At 59.9% G+C, this 15,853-nt stretch overlaps 1 protein-coding gene across 11 annotated transcripts in view; it reads left to right on the top strand.

Moving 5' to 3' along the window:
* Nucleotides 1-15,853, top strand: part of HDAC4 (histone deacetylase 4) — a 298,724-nt gene that overhangs the window by 274,343 nt on the left and 8,528 nt on the right. For 10 of the 11 annotated variants that reach the window (XM_070787003.1, XM_070787004.1, XM_070787001.1 and 7 more), the window contains 2 exons: nucleotides 7,148-7,266; nucleotides 8,687-8,820. In XM_070787003.1, coding sequence (XP_070643104.1) covers nucleotides 7,148-7,266; nucleotides 8,687-8,820 — 253 coding nt within the window. Of the gene's footprint in view, nucleotides 1-885; nucleotides 2,186-7,147; nucleotides 7,267-8,686; nucleotides 8,821-15,853 lie in introns of those variants that run through there. The other variant, XM_070787011.1, reaches the window with a different exon arrangement.

Genomic DNA, 15,853 nt, shown 5'->3' with positions numbered 1-15,853 from the left:
CCCAGACACTCTCTCCTCCGATCTCAGTGGCTTAATGCTCTTCTTTCCTCTTCCTCTTGGTAAGATGTAATGCAATCGTGACATTGTCCCCCCCCTTACTTAGGGGAGAAGGACTCCCCCTAAACGGACACCACATCTGAAAACCGCTCACGTACATGATTAAACGTCAGCTTCAGGAAATCAGAACTGGCCTTCTCTGTGGAGGCCATCACCGCCCGCCCCAGGACGCCCTCCAGCCCCACCCCGAGAACTGGCCCTCCTCAGGGGCTTCCTGGGGAAGAAAGTGTCTGGACTCAGCCCTGAGAGGCATGATACAGCCCAGTGACCTCTGATGCCTCAGGGGACCCGGCATGGCTGAATTCTGGTGGAGGCTGTCTTGAAACTAGGGGTTAAAGTGGTAAAAATGGCGGTTCCCTCTTCCTTCAGACCAGGTTCCGACTGAACCGGCCTCCAGGGCTGTCTCGGGGTGCTGGGCACGCTGATGGGGTGGAAAAGCGGGCAGGAGGCGGGTCCTGGGGGTCGCCCCCTCCCCGACCGCCAGCATTACGATGGACCCCTCACCCAGAGTTGCTATTGATGTCCCGTTTTAATCTTCTGCCAAGTGTATACATGGTGATGCCCTATCAAGTGAACTTTTTAAAGCTCAAATAGCCTCTTTGAAAAGGAAAATTGTTTCAGGGTTTTTTTCTTTTATTGATTTTAATGTAAAATAGCACTTTGAAGTTTACAATTTATGGTTCCCTGGGCATCGATCAGAGTGGGGAAGGAGGGTCAGAAGCCGTTTCCCCTCCTCTGCCCGCTCCCTGGGGGCCCGGACGACGCTCGCCCCATGCCTTCCAGGCAGCACCTTCTGCTGAGACCCACGCCTGCCTTGTTGCATTTCAGGAGATCAAGCCCGAGATGAAGAAGAGATAAGAAAATTGCCCCTAATGAAAGCCAGAGGCAGCAGCACTTTCTCCTGGGCCTGAGACTCTGGGAGAAAAGGGGACTTTAATTCAAACCAGCCAGGCCAGCAGCTTTGAAGTCTGCTGAGCAGCGGAGGCCTCCGGGCCAGGAGATCCTGGTGTACTTTTCTTAACCCCTCACTTCCCTGCCACCCGGCAGCGTGGGGTGCAGGGGCCGGGACTGCTGCTGCCCTCAGAGCACTGTGTGGGGGGAAAGGCCGTGTTAACAAAGGTGCTCAGGGATGGTGGAGCCGGACCATCCCAGAGATGGTGGAGCCAGGACTGCTCATGCTTTCAGAGCCCAGTATGGGGTACAGGCCGTGATATAAAGGTGCTCAGGGATGGTGGAGCAGGGACTGCTCCTGCTCTCACAGTGCCCTGTGGGGGGAAAGGCCGTGTTATAAAAGTTATCAGAGATGCTGGTGAAACCGCCTGTTTGCAAGTGGAAGTCTTCCTCTCTGAGTGAGGTCGGCCTCTATTCTGAGAAGCTGAGCAGGTTCATTTCATTTACCCAACCTTTGAAGCCCTGCAGGAAGGTTGAGGGGCTTTTGTTTCTTCCATGTTTTTTAAAAAAAAAAAAAACACTGGTTGGTTGTTGTTGAGCTAAACTATACATAAAATTTGACCCTCTGAAACACGTGCGAACATCTAGTTCGGGGCGCTGGCTGCGTTCACAATAGCGTGTCTGCTCCGGGGAGACTGTCCCTGAGGGCCTAGCCCCTGGGGGCCATGAACACACCCACCTGGACCCCTCTAGCAGCCACTGTAGCTCTTCAGGGGCGTCCAGGTCTTCTCGGCAGAGCGTTTATCCGAGGACATTTCTACTGCAATGATCTTAGAAGCAGAAGATAGAAGTAAAACCTCGGAGTTGAGCGATGCCGTGTTTAGCCCGCGGTCACTGCACCTGTGTACAGGTCGGGGGTGCACGTGCCTGTCCTCGTGGGTGGCAGGGCCCCGGGTGAGATGGGCCTGTGCCGATGGCATGCGGCGTCCTCCTGCCCTCGGGTGGGGGCCTCGTGGTGTCGGGGCGGGGGACGCTCCCATGGCTGGTCGTGGAGCCTTCAAGCACAAGGCTTCCTGGGGGCCCCTGACAGGCGGGGCCCGGGCCGCAGGGCCAGGAAGGGGGCGAGAATACATTGGGGTCTGGAGTGGCGAGGTGCCCGCCCGCTGCCCAGGAGCCTGCCGGGGGTGGGGAGGAAAGACGTCCACACCTTGGCAGATGGAGGTTGGCGAGCAGAGAGCTAAGAGGCCAAGCCTCGGGGATGCGACTCCGGTGGGGGGCAGGGTGGGGCAGGCCTGTGTGGGGAGGCGGCAGCAGGGGTGGCCTTCAGTGGCTTTCAGCCTGGCTGAGGCCACGGCGTCACTGCTGGGGGGCCCGGCCCGGGCAGTCACATTCCCGTCATCACTGTCTTCCTTCACATCCCGACTCTCAGCAGAGCTTGGGTACTTGATGAGCAGGTGCTGGGCCCCTGGCCTGCAGTCCCAGTGGAGAGGGTGGGGTTTCAAGAGGATGTGGGCCCCCATAGCAGGGGCTCAGAAGCCAGGCTCCCAAAGCAGGTGGACTTAGAGGCTGGGACCCCCAGGGCAGGGACTCAGAGGCCAGGCCCCCCTAGGCAGGTGTACAGAGATTCCAGATCCCAAAGGGCACATACCTCCCCTTGCAGAGCATAAACGAAAGGAAGTTTTCGATGATCAAAATGCCATCACTGAAATGGTGCTGTCGGGCTCCCAGCAGCAACCTTTGTAAAACCGGGTCTGGACTCAGGGCTCGGCCACAATCAGTGTCCTCTGCCTGGCGCCTCCAGCCAGTGAGCGCCCTCCTGGCGGGAGACGTGAACTGTGGAACCAGCCAGAAACACAGGGGTGAGCATGAGCAAGGAAGCCTGTGGGGCGAAGGCTCCGGGGGCCGCATGCGAGGGGTGTTTAGGGCCAGCTTGCGTGGACAGTGCCCCAGGGCATCGGAGGGGCAGAAGCAAGCCAGGGGCAGCGTAGCAGACAGAACCTTGGTTCCAGCCAAGGCCCTGGAACCAGTGGGCACAGCCCCCAAACACGGCACCGCAGCCCACTGGCCACCAGGTCATGTGCCCCCAGCTGGCGTTGACCGCCAGTCTGGCGGATTTGTGCGGGCCCCAGTTGGGTGGTGTATTGAGAAGTCATTTCTTCTTTAGAAGTTGGAGCCAGCTGTTGGAGCCAGCTCGTGCATTTAGATTTCACTGTGGGTTGGGAGTTGGCATGTTGGCACGGCAGAGTCTGGCCGTGCGAGGTTACAGTGCAGCTGATAAGACATGATTCTGGGAGCTGCAGGGACCCCGTAGCACCCCGGGCACTGCCGCCTTCATGGAGCAGCCAGGCTGGCCCAAGCTGAACAGGCCGGTCAGCGACGTCCACCCTGTCGTCTGGCTTGCCGAGCCCTGGCACCCGGCCTGGCTTTTCCCCATGGAAACCCGGCTGCAGGTGTGAACTTTCCAGCGAGCAAAGGATGGAGGGATGGGCAGAGCGCGTGTCCAGGGCAGAGGCGCCGGGCCGGGTCCTAGGCGTCACGGGCCAGGAGCTCAGCTGCGCAGGTACTTTGCGCGTTTGCACCCCACCCCACAGGGCGCGGAGGCCCCGGGACCTCCGCTGCTCATCCCTGTCGCCATCTCCCCCACCCCCCGCTTTCCCACGTCCAGAGCTGCACCTGGCCTCCTCCTCTCTCAGGGTCTCCTCCCTGAAAGCGGACGATTGGTGGTCTGCTGCCCTGGGAGGCTCCTGGCCCTCAATGCTGTCCTCCTCGGTTTTCCCACTGAAGGTCGCCAAGGACCCCCTAGACCCATTCGCCTTAGAGCAGCAGTTTGAGGGAAGGCCTTCAGCGGATATTTAGATCTTATTATTTTCAGACTAAACTGCTCATTAAAACTTCATCCTAGAAATAAAATGTCAGGCAGTTTCCCATTTTCTTTGCAGCAGCTGTTAACCAGTCACAGGCTGGCAGCTTGCTTCTGGCACGAGGGTCCCGGGCAGGGTGATGCTGGGAGGTCCAGAAGGCAGGCTGGTAGACAGTCAGTAGTGACGCGTCCAGCCCTCTCCTACCCACGAGGAAGCCAAGTCCTGTCAAGGGAAGACGACGTTTCTCGGGGCTTAGGGCACACTAAAAATGTGTGCTGCACACCCACTCAGCACACGCCGGGCAAACAGCACCATTTCAGATTTTCTTACTGTAGCAAGCATTCGGGATTACAGCGTCAACCGTCCCAGTCAGGAAGAGGAAAGGAAGGTGTGCGCACGGACATCCGCTTTCCTAGGTGCTCAGACTCCCGCCTGGACTGTGCGCCAGCCCCCCTCCCCAGACCTGTCACACACGCATGCACACACCACACACCCACACGCCAACACGAGGGATCAGCCGTGCTTTACAACTTGTTATGATTGGCTTTGGGGCGAAGCCACACACCAAGCACAGACGCCAGGGACCCTCTCGGTATTCACCTCCTTTAATGATGATTTTCACAGGGCTGTTTTTTTTTAATTTTGTGGGGGGATTAGAAATGAAATCGCTCCGCGATACTTCAAAGCAGAGCAGCAGAGCGCCCACATGCACTTGCTTCAAAACGTCTGCCGGAGCTCTATGAATGAGCCGGCGTCTGCTTGGAACGTCTGTGGTTTTCATTGAAACACCGTGCCGGCTTTAAAATCCCTACCAAGATTGCGGCCGAAGCCGGTCTCCTGCCCAAAGACAAAGTTTATGTGACAAGAACTTCATTAAAAATAATTGAAAACCAGCCTCGCTGGAATGATGAGGGCTCGTGCAGAGGGCCCCGCCGGGTGCTCGCAGTGGGGAACGGTGGCCTGTGCGTTTGTGGGCACAGACACAGCTGCCGGGCGTGGAGGGAGAGCAGACAGCTTTTCCTGGATCCCAAGGCGGCCCCCCCACCACCATCCTGGACCAGGAATTTCCACACAAGCCCCAGGGCCTGCTCTGATGCCTGTGCTGTGTTTAGAAGACCGCGCTCACAGACTTCCCTGGCGTCCAGCAGTTGAGGCTCTGCGCTTCAGCGCAGGGGACACAGGTCCGACCCTTCATTGAGAAACTAAGATCCCGCATGCCGTGCGGTGCAGCCAGAAAAAGAGGCCATGCTCTCTACATCGCGTCTCCAGTTCCTGTGAGCTCTCGTCCCACTGGCACCGAGAAGCGTTCAGAGCGGGGGCTGGCATCATGCATGGAGCAACTTCAGCAGAGTCGGAATGGCAGGAGTCTGGGGCAGGGCTGGTGGACGGCAGCCCAGGGACCAGGTCCCACCTTGTGTTTTTTAAGTCAAGTGGCCCAAAGATGGAAGTGTCTGCTCCCTGGCCCTCGGCAGGAATGCTCTCAGCCCCTGATCTGACCCACATGCAGCGTTGCTGGGCTCTGAGGGGTGGCCCCCAAGGCCCAGAGCCTGAGTCCTTGAGAGCATTTCCATCAGCTCCGCAGAGGCTGTTCAGGAGGAAACTGAACTGGACCCAGCCTCAGAGGAAAGAATAGAAGCTGCCAGCTGCTGAAAGGCCCACCTGGCCTGTGACTCCCTGGTTCCAGAAGGGGATTTCCTGGTGGACGAAGGGCCAGGGGTGAAGTTGGTGAGTCTTGGTGGTAGATGCTCCCATCACCTGACCCGTCACAGGTGGATGTCCCCTGGGAAGCCCCCTGGGCCATGCATGGTCGCAGGAGTCTGGCCGGGCCTCCTGGCTCCTCACCACGGTTCCTGCAGAGCAGGGGCCGGGTCTTCACCTGTGTGGCTCTCCGGGGTTCTCGGCCCTCCCCAACCTGAAATCAGAGGGACCTCTCAACAGGACCACAAACCAGGATAGTTCCTAGATGGAGAAGTATTTAACACTGAGCATTCTGTTTCTTATGGACATGAGTTTGGGTGAACTCCAGGGGTTGGTGATGGACAGGGAGGCCTGGGATGCTGCAGTCCATGGGGTCGCAAAGAGTCAGACACGACTGAGCAACTGAACTGAATTGAACTGAACTGATTCTGTTTCTTTGGCCAAAGTTGTCATCTTCCAGAGTTGACTTTGCTGTCATAAACGGTGATTTTATGTCATCCTGATGAGAGCCTGTGGGATTACAGGGGGGTGCCCCGTACCCATGGTCCTCCCTGTGACCCGGCCTGTGGCCATGGTGCTCCCTGGGGCCTGCCCCGTGCCCATGGTCCTCCCTAGGCCTTCCCTGTGCCCATGGTGCTCCCTGGGGCCCGTCCTGTGCCCATGGTGCTCCCTGCGGCCCGCCCCATGCCTGTGGCGCTCCCTGGGCCTTCTCTGCGCCCGTGGTGCTCCCTGGGGCCCGCCCCGTGCCCGTGGTGCTCCCTGGGGCCCGCCCCATGCCTGTGGCGCTCCCTGGGCCTTCTCTGTGCCCGTGGTGCTCCCTGGGGCCCGCCCCGTGCCCGTGGTGCTCCCTGGGGCCCGGCCCATGCCTGTGGCGCTCCCTGGGCCTTCTCTGTGCCCATGGTTCTCCCTGGGGCCCGCCCCGTGCCCGTGGTGCTCCCTGGGGCCCGCCCCGTGCCTGTGGTGCTCCCTGGGGCCCAGCCCGTGAGGGGCGGTGACCATTGGTCACGCCCCGCACACTGAGCCCCTTGTGCAATCTTCTGAAGACCTGGCAGGGGCGGGAGTGTATCTCAGAGGTGAGGAGCCGGGCAGGAGGAAGACAGAAAGTCAAGGGGGACATTCCAGGCCTATGAGGCTGGCTCTGGGTCAGACGCTGGACTAGATGGACGGGAGTCTTCCTGGTCTCAGCAGGAACTGAGATTTCCAGGCTGAGCCGTACACTCAGGCTGCGAGCTCCTGAGCCAGTTGTGTTAACAGGAGCTTCCCCCCACTTTTCTTGCCTTGTGTCCTGAACGTAACTTAGCGCCTGACCTCCTCAGCGTCTGTTTATACTACTAACCAGTTGGTTCTCTTAAACTGGGGCATCAGTTGTCCCTTTAGGGATCCTAAGTGTTGAATTTCTTTCTAATTAGCCTTACACGTCCCTCCTGCACCCCAGCAGCGGGTCATTTGGTCCGTCGCAGCTGACGGCATAGCCTTGGGCTGTGGTCGTCGAAGGCCAGGGTGGGGGCTCCGGGACGCCCTCACCAGCTCGGCTGCCCGGCCCCGGGTCCCCAGTGCTGGGCGGTGCCCCAGAAGCCCCAGCAGCCAGTGACAGTGGCCATCCTGGGCTGACGCGGCGTCTCCCCCTCTGCCCCGTGCAGGACCGTGGTCATGCCGATCGCCAGCGAGTTCGCCCCGGACGTGGTGCTGGTGTCCTCGGGCTTCGATGCCGTGGAGGGCCACCCCACGCCCCTCGGAGGCTACAACCTCTCCGCCAAGTGTAAGTCAGGTTTGCGGGTGGCCAGGTGTCAGATGCGCGGTGTGCACACCAGGCTTCCCCTCCAGTGGCCGTGGAAGGAGACTCCACCCCAAAACCCCAAAGACATCTTACTGAAACCACGACACCGGCTCCCCGGAGAGCACGAGGCCTGCGGCAGGCGTGCAGCCAGAAGGCCAGCAAGCCTGGGGCCTGCCCTCTGCTGCTGTCAGCTGGGGCCGGGTCCCCCTCCTCCTGAGGGCTGTCATCCCACGCGGGGCCTGTGGGGGGGCCGGCCCTAAACGCTGTGAAGACATAAAGAGCCGAGAGCAGGCTCACTCTAGTCAGGGGAGGAAAGACATGTGCATCCTCCGTCTCAGCAACTCAGGCAGGTGACAGCGCCCCCACCCCAGCGCCGGCCCCAGAAAGGCCTGGACGCCCCAACCCTGACCAGCGACCTGGGGGTTGCAGTGGTCTGGGTGCCTGGGGTTCCGGGGGGACAGGGGAGCCTGTCCCCTGCACCCATGTGGGGAGAGCATGGTGCAGCAAAGAGGAAGCCCAGCAACAGAGCACAGCCTCGCAGAGTCCACCTGCCCAGCCGGCGGCCGAGAGGCTGAGTCCCTGACAGGCAGGGCACCAGTGCCCTCCACGCCCAGCCTGGGGGCCCACGCCCTGAGTGCTTCCTGGGGTCCTTGCAGTCGCCTCCAAGCCAGCGTCACTGTCGCCACCGGAAACGAAACTGAGGCTGGGGGGCCCCAGGGCCTCGCCGGCACCCGCAGCTGCCCGGGGGCAGAGTCCAGCCTCGGGCCCGCTCTGCTGAGCGCCAGCCTCTGTGGACAGATGGGGTCAGGTGGCCTGGCTCCCCGAGGAGGGTCATTCTCATTCTCCGTGGGGAGGGTGTTGGGCTGCACTGCAGGGACCGTGGCTGCTGCAGAAAGCCAGATGGGGATGCAGGAGGGCCCTGGAGGGGCGCAGTGGTGACATGCACAGTGACAGGGCGCAGGGCCCTGGCGGTGACACACGCGTGGGTGTGTTGGCACACCTGTGCCCGGCACTTCGGCCGACTGGAACGCCCTGGGCCCTGGGACGGATGTGGCCAGGCCCCAGCAGCTGCCCTGCCCGCCGCCCTGCTGCCTCCCGGCTTCTGTGGTCCCGCAAGCGAGATGGGGGCTCCCCCGGGGCTCCTCCCCGCCCCCGAACGAGATGATTTGCAACATTATAAAATCAAAGCCCCGAAACCATAATTCCTACTCCCACAGAGATCAAAAAGAATCCCAAGCCGAAATCCTCCAGTGGATTTATCACAGGCCAGCCTGGCTTCCATTAGGTGTCTCACTCGGAGTGCCGGCCTCGGGGCCTTGGTAAGGCACTGCAGCGCCCCGGCCGCTTTGGTCCGCTGCCAGGCGCCTCACCCGCCACTTTGCCTCTCCCGTGTCCCCCGCAGGTTTCGGGTACCTGACAAAGCAGCTGATGGGCCTGGCCGGCGGCCGGGTTGTCCTGGCGCTGGAGGGGGGCCACGATCTCACAGCCATCTGCGACGCCTCGGAAGCCTGCGTCTCTGCCCTGCTGGGGAATGAGGTAGGAGGGCCCCGCCCTGCCCCGCTGTCTCGCGGCCTGCGCATCTGCCAGTCACATCCAAGAGGAGGCTTGCCCACCCAACAGGACTGTCTGGTTGTGGCCGGAAGTGGGTGGGCAAAGGGACAGTTAGAAGCCGTGTCTCCTGAGCAGACGGCTCAGCATCTGTCTTTTAAAGGCACTCGCCTTGATGTAGGGCTCACACGGGAACGCCTTTACCTGGTTACCTCCTCGTGGATGGTCGGTTCTCTGGGACGTCCTGAAGCAGGTCCTGGGGGAGGTGTTAGCACGCCATCTTGGGGGCTGGGGCATGGGCCCGGGTCCCTGTGGCTCTCCTGCTGCTCTGACCCTCAGGCGATGCCCAGGACTGGGTTCAGCAGCCCGGCCTAACAGCCGGGCTCAGAGGGAACTTCACAGGGTTCCACGGAGGGAGGCCCACTGGGAGAGAGTTTTCCAGGCTAAAATGCCATCGGCCTGGGATGCCCACGCCCACTGGCACTCCTGGTGGACAAAGCCACCCGGCTGCCAGGGGGGGAGGACAGGGGTGGGGATACTGCCTGGGTCGGTTCTGAGAATCTGAAGTTCATGACAGAAACCCACTCTGTAGCTTCCACCTTGGATTTTGGAACCGTGCTCTTCCTGAAGCTTTAAATGCATCCACGGCCTTGGACACGAGGCCACATCCCAGTCTCCTGACCCCATCAGGGAAGCGTGGGTGGTTCCCACACCCACCACATGGCTTTCTCTGGCTGCTTTTCCCATGGCATTGCCGTGAGGGGCCAAGGAAAGAGCCGCTGGTGTATGGTAGCACTGGCCAAGTGGCTCGGGTCGCCAGCCGGCCCGCGGTGGAGCAAGGCCCACAGTCCACACTCCCCAGACACAGAGGGTCTCGTGGGGGCCTTAGGGAGGTGCAGGCCCATGCAGGAACGCCTGGAGGCTGCTCCCCTCCCCAGGGCCCGTCAGATGAAACGGGGCTTCTCCACGTTCGCAGAGTGCGTGGACCCTCTCTCAGTAGGGTCAGGGTTACCTGGTGCCCTGTGGGGTGCCTGAGTCCCGCCCCTGGACCTGTGTGTCCTTCCTGGAGTAGCAGCTCCCAGTGGCCAGGCCCAGGGGCTCACGGGGGGGATCTAAGACTCCAGGCACGGAGGGAAAGAGGCAGAACTGCAGGGCGGCTCCCTGTAAGGCCTGCCTGCGATGCTCCTTAGCCCAGGCTTGTGCTCCACGACGTGGGCTTCTGCTCCCTGAATCGGGTGCGTGCTTCCTGGCACAGACTTGTGCTCCCTGAATCAGACACCTGCTCCCTGGCCCGGATCAGGTGCGTGCTCCCTGAATCAGGCGCATGCTCCCTGGCCCAGGCTTGTGCTCCCTGAATCAGATGCCTGCTCCCTGGCTGGGGCACGTGCTCCCTGGCCTGGGCTTGTGCTCCCTGGCCCGGGCTTGTGTTCCCTGGCTGTCTGCTGGGACAGGCCGCTGGCTGGCAACAGGGGTGGAGGTGGTAAGCTTGGGTGGGCAGGCACCTGGGAGGGCTGTGTTTTCTCCTGTCAACCTCTGCATGTCCTAGATGGTGTCCATTGTAACCTGAGTCACACCTGGGTCCGGGGGCCTGCTGGAATCTCCGCTCTCTGGTCAGCTTGTTAGCAACACGTGTGAATGTTCTCTGGCAAACACCCGCCTGCTTTTGCTTTCCAAAGTGTGCAGGAGTCTTCACCTTTCCTCTCTTCCCATAAAGCGATCTCCTCACCCCTTTTACTAGAAGGCAGCTGATTTCTATATTCAAGCCGTCTTGAGGGCTTTTGATTCTGAGAGCCAGCTATTTTAAAATAGCGGTAGAGAACTCGGCTTTCAGCTCAGCTGCTCGCGCTCTTCTGACAAAGTATTCCTTTGGTGAAACACATCAAAAAGCAGGAAGCCCTAGTTTTATCGAGGTCTCTTAAAAATCTTTTTAATGCCAGAAAGTTGGAGGGAGCCTCACCCCTCGGCCTTTGATGAGGCTGATGCCAGGCGCAGGGACGGCTCACTCTGGGGTGGGGGAAGCCGACTGTGCACGGCCGGTGTTGGGGGCGCCCGCCCATGGGGGTCAGCAGAGGGGCACGCGCGGGGCTGGGCCTGGAGGGCCTGCCACGCCACAACAGCCATCGTACCAACTACTGAACTGAAGTTGTGTGAATTGACTATTGAACACAAAGCCGTCGTATTGACTAGCTTCAGCTTCACGCCATCTGCAGCCCTTGGGGACGATGACAGTGAGATGTCACTTACGGGAGCTGGGTGGGGGGTGTGCCAAGGACCTGCAGCCCAGGGCAGGGCCCCGGGCAGGTGGGGAGTCGCTTCCCCTCTCACAGGTCGCCCCCAAGGGGAGGCTCCTTTGGGGCCCATTTTCTATTTAGCTGTGCGGTTTCTGGGGGGTCACATGGCACCGGCTCATTGATCCCAAGTCCAAGACCCCGGGCAGGAGGTGGTGGGGGATCAGGTGGCCGGCGGCCGCGGCAGTGTCCCTCCCTTGTCCCACTGCACTGCCTCGCCAGGCCGCAGAGTGGGGCGGCCCCGGGGGGTTAGAAGCAGCGGGTGGACGCAGGAGACGCAGGGCTGACCGAGCCCGCTGTCAGCTTCCAGCCCGCCAGCTGGGGTTCACCTGTGCTCACCTCACCGAAGCGCCCACATGCAGGCCGTGAGGATGGAGCAGGCTGTCCCCCAGTCGTGTTTCCAGGACACGGCTTGTGCTGGGTCGGGGAGGTGGGCCACGTGTCTGAGTTGTGCCCCAGCGGGCCCGTCAGCTCCCCACCTTCCCCCGGAGAAGCAGCCCTGCACCCTCTGCCGGCAAGAGGGGACCCGCCCCGGAGCTCCTGGGCCTCCTGCTGCGGGGAGATGAGGAGCTGAGCCCGAGGTGGGGACCAGAACCCACCTCGGGGGCCCCAGGAGCATCCCGCCACCCTGGGCATATGCCCTCCGCTGTCTTATCAGTGGAGGCTGTCTTCTAACCTTTGTCTGAAGGAGTTGCGGTTTTTTGGTGCCATGTGGTTCATTTTCACTAGTGTTTAAAAACTGTTGCAAACCAGGAATGTCCTCCAAGCCTCTGCGCCTCACTAGGAGGCTCAGGAAACGCCATGTGGCCGGCCCCTGATAGTCACTGAGTCCGGCCCTGTCGCCAGATACAGTCCACGCGCTGAGGCCGCAGAGCCTGAGCAGACAGACGTGCAGGCCCTCCTGCGGGGGAGGGGACCCCACCCACCACCCAGCCCCTCAAGGACCCCGAGGAGGGGATGTCCCGGGAGGGCTCAGCACCAGCCCTGGCAGGAGCGTGCTTCCCTGAGGCCCCCAGAGGAGCTCGGCCAGCAGGTGGGAACCGCAGTCACAAGTGACTGCAGGCGGCCCGGCCCCTCCCCGGGGGAGCCAGCAGGGAGGCTGGGGCTGGGCCTGAGGACAGAGGACTCGGGAGAGGAGGCCGACCAGAAACCCATCTCTGGAAGAGGTCCTGGAGAGGCCGAGAGAGAAGGGAAGATGCAGGAGAGCAGGCTGGGGCGGCCCCCGGGCCCCCGTGGCTCTGAGTACTACAGGGCCCTCTGCCCAGAGGATCCTCGAGATGGGGAGGGGGGATCGCAGAGCCAGCCTTCAGGCAGGGGGTGTGGTCGGCTGGAGAGCCCCCGGGGACGCTGTCTGTCTCCTTGGGAAGAACGCAGGGGCCGGGGCACCTGCCGGGGTGGCCAGGCGTCTGAACCCGGGCACGGCCGTGAGCGTCAGGTCCGTCACAGGCTGGGGGCAGCTTCTGGATGGTGGGACAGGGCGTGAGCCCCTGAGCATGGGCTGGGGGCTCCGTCATCTCTCGTGTTCTCTGCGGGCCCAGAGATGCCCACCAAAGTGCAGTTTCGTTTTCTGGAAAACACACGCTGTGACTTGGGTTCAGCCAGGATTTCGTAAGGACCGTTTTCTTTGGTGCTGTAACCTCTCTGGTTTCTGCTCACTCAGGGTGTGGTGTGAGCTCTTGTAAACTGCAGAGTAGCAGGCCACACCGATACCCACAACCAGGCGCTCTGCACAAGGGTTTTCTTGCGCACTTTCCCCGAGGCTGGCTTTTTAAAGTCCGAGCCTCCTTTCTGATTCGGTTGTGACGTGGAATACACGCGAGGTGAACATGCCCCAGGGTGGCCAGGGGCTCCTGTCTATCACTCGGACTTGGCGTTACCCACAGCCAGCCCTCTGTTCTCTTCCAAGTGAAAGTGAAAGTGAAGTCGCTCAGCCGTGTCTTGACACTTTGTGACGCTGTGGGCTGTAGTCCACCAGGCTCCTCCATCCATGGGATTCTCCAGACAAGAATACTGGAGTGGATTGCCATTTCCTTCTCCAGGGGATCTTCCTGATCCATGCACTGAACCCGGGTCTCCTGCATTGTAGGCCGATGCTTTACCATCTGAGCCACCAGGGAAGTCCTCAAAGCCTCTCCAGCTTGGCTCCTTCCAGACACAGGCGGGCAAGTGAAAGCACACAGCCCAGCTCTCCGAGCTTGCTCGGCCGGGCCAAGAGCAGGATGGTGGCCCCTGTCTGCTCTCCTCCTGGGGCCACTGGACACCTCCATGTGCCTCAGATCCCTCTGCCAAGCCCTATTCGTTGCTCCCAGTCGCACCTGCCCCCCAGTCCCTCCCCTGCTTAGCACGGCCTGACCCCCTCTCCCCTGCTTTCCCTACGGCCCACCGCCCTGGCCCCTGCGTGAACGTCACCCCTCACCCAAGCTGGCCCCACAGATGCAGGCCCCTGCTCTGCGAGGCCGGGCAGAGGTCTGTCTCTTGGTCCCTGATGTTTCCTAAGTTTGTAGGATGGATAGTGGTTGGTTCTCCCTGGGCTGCTCAGTGATGTCTATTAAATGAAAAATAAGACCCCAGGTAATGAGAGATTTATATTTTAAGAGCTAGAGCCTCCCCCGCTGCCCAGCCCTTGTGTGTAAAGTGGAGGCTGGATGTGTGCTCAGGGCAGACTGATGCCCAGAGCGGCTGAAGATGGGGAGCCACCACAGAAATGGTGGTGGGGGGCAGACGGCAATGTGGGCACCAAGGTGCTCACCGGATGTGACCCAGGCAGAGGGTGCTGGAGGAGGGCCATGCAGCCCCCTGGAGGGTCAGCCCCCAGCCACGTCCAGGGCCCCCTGGGGAGGTTAGACGTGGGGGTCCCCCCAGGACTGGGAGCAGCAAGACCTGGGTTGCATTTTAGAAAATTCCTGGCATCGTGCTCTGACACACCTCTCTGCCTTCAAGTGATAGGCATTTTATGGAATGAGTTATTTTCTAAAGAACTGCTTTTTTCTTAAAAGGGATAAAATCCTAGCAAACTATCAGAGTTGTACTGCAACAATAAGGCCACAGCTGTTTATGCCACAATGAGGACCCCAAACCTGAAAGGCGTGTTTTCTGCTCCAGCTTTGTACCCACAGGGGACCTGGGCTCTGCCCTTGGTGGCCCGCTGACAAAGGTGCTTAAGGACACTCCTGTCTTCACAGGGACACCCCGTTCTCATGGGGACCTGCAGGTGTTCCTGGAGGGGCTCCCCACCTGTATCTGCTCTCTGGCCCAGGACTCACCAGGTTGGCCCAGGTTGGGAATTACATCAGGGTCCCACCCTGTGCAGTCAGCCATGGCCAGAGGGCAACTGCGTCCCTGAGGCAGATCCCAGTGGAGGGAGGGGTGGTCCCACGTCTACGAGGTGGCATCTGAGTGTTTGTCCCTCAGGCCCTCAGTAGTGGGGGACCAACCTCAGCAACATGGCATCTCACATTTGACCCTATCAGTCTGCAGGACAGCACAGCACCCAGTTCAGCAGAGGGGTCACTTCCTCGTTCCTCAGAGGCTGAGCACCTTTTCATGGGTCTCTTGGCCACTCTGCCTTTCTCTTCCAGTTTTTTGCCCATTTTTCTATTAGACCATGTTTTTCCAATCTATTTTGGGGGGAGAATTGGTTGGATGGGTGGGTGGATGGCTAGATGAACTGGTGGATGGATGGATGGTTTGGTGGATTGATGGATAGATGGGTGGATGGATGGATTGGTGAATGGATGGATGGGTGGGTGGGGGGGTGGATAAACAGATGGATTGGTAGATGGATAAATGGATAGATGGTGGATGGTTGGATGGGTGGGTGGATGGATTGATGGATGGATGGATGAATTGGTGAATGGATGGATGGATAGATGAACTAGTGAATGGATAGATGGATGGTGGATGGTTGGATGGATGGATGGGTGGGTGGGTGGATAAATAGATGGACTGGTAGATGGATGGATGGACAGATGGGTGGTGGATGGTTGGATGGATGGATGGGTAAATTGATGGATTGGTGGATGGATGGATAGATGAACTGGTAGATGGGTAGGTAGATAGATGGATGGATTGATGGATGGATGGATAGATGAACTGGTCAATGGATGGATGGTTCAGTGGATGGATGCATAGATGGGTGGATGGTTGGTTGGGTGGGTGGATGGATAAATGGGTGGATGGTTGGATGGATGGTAGATGGTTGGATGGGTAGGTGGATAGATAGATGGATTGGTGGATGGTTGGACAGATGGATGGATGGATGGATGGGTGGGTGGTGGGTGGTTGGATGGCTGGATGGGTGTATGGATGGATAAATGGATAGATGGTGGATGGTTGGATGGATGGATGTGTGTATGGATGGGTAGATGGATGGATTGATGGATGGCTGGGTAGATGGACAGATAGATGGATTGTTGGATGGTTGAATGGATGCGTAGTTGCATAGTTGGATAAGTGGATGGATGGTGGATGCTTGGATGGGTGCATGGATGGATAAATGGATAGATAGTGGATGGTTGAATGGATGGATAGATGGGTGGATGGATGGATTGGTGATTGGTTGGATGGATGAGTGGTTGGATAGATGGATGGATGGATGATGGATGGTTGAAGGGATAGACAGACTGATGGACAGCTGGGAGTACCCTCTTCTCTGTAATAGTGAATGTAGGGTCAGAATAATCTGTTCCTTGACTGAAAGGGCTTTCCAGGGCCATGGGTCTCCTTTGGGCGAA

Source organism: Bos indicus, chromosome 3 (genome assembly GCF_029378745.1).
Source record: "Bos indicus isolate NIAB-ARS_2022 breed Sahiwal x Tharparkar chromosome 3, NIAB-ARS_B.indTharparkar_mat_pri_1.0, whole genome shotgun sequence".
Classification (NCBI taxonomy): domain Eukaryota; kingdom Metazoa; phylum Chordata; class Mammalia; order Artiodactyla; family Bovidae; genus Bos; species Bos indicus.
This window is presented reverse-complemented; position numbering and strand designations above follow the sequence as displayed.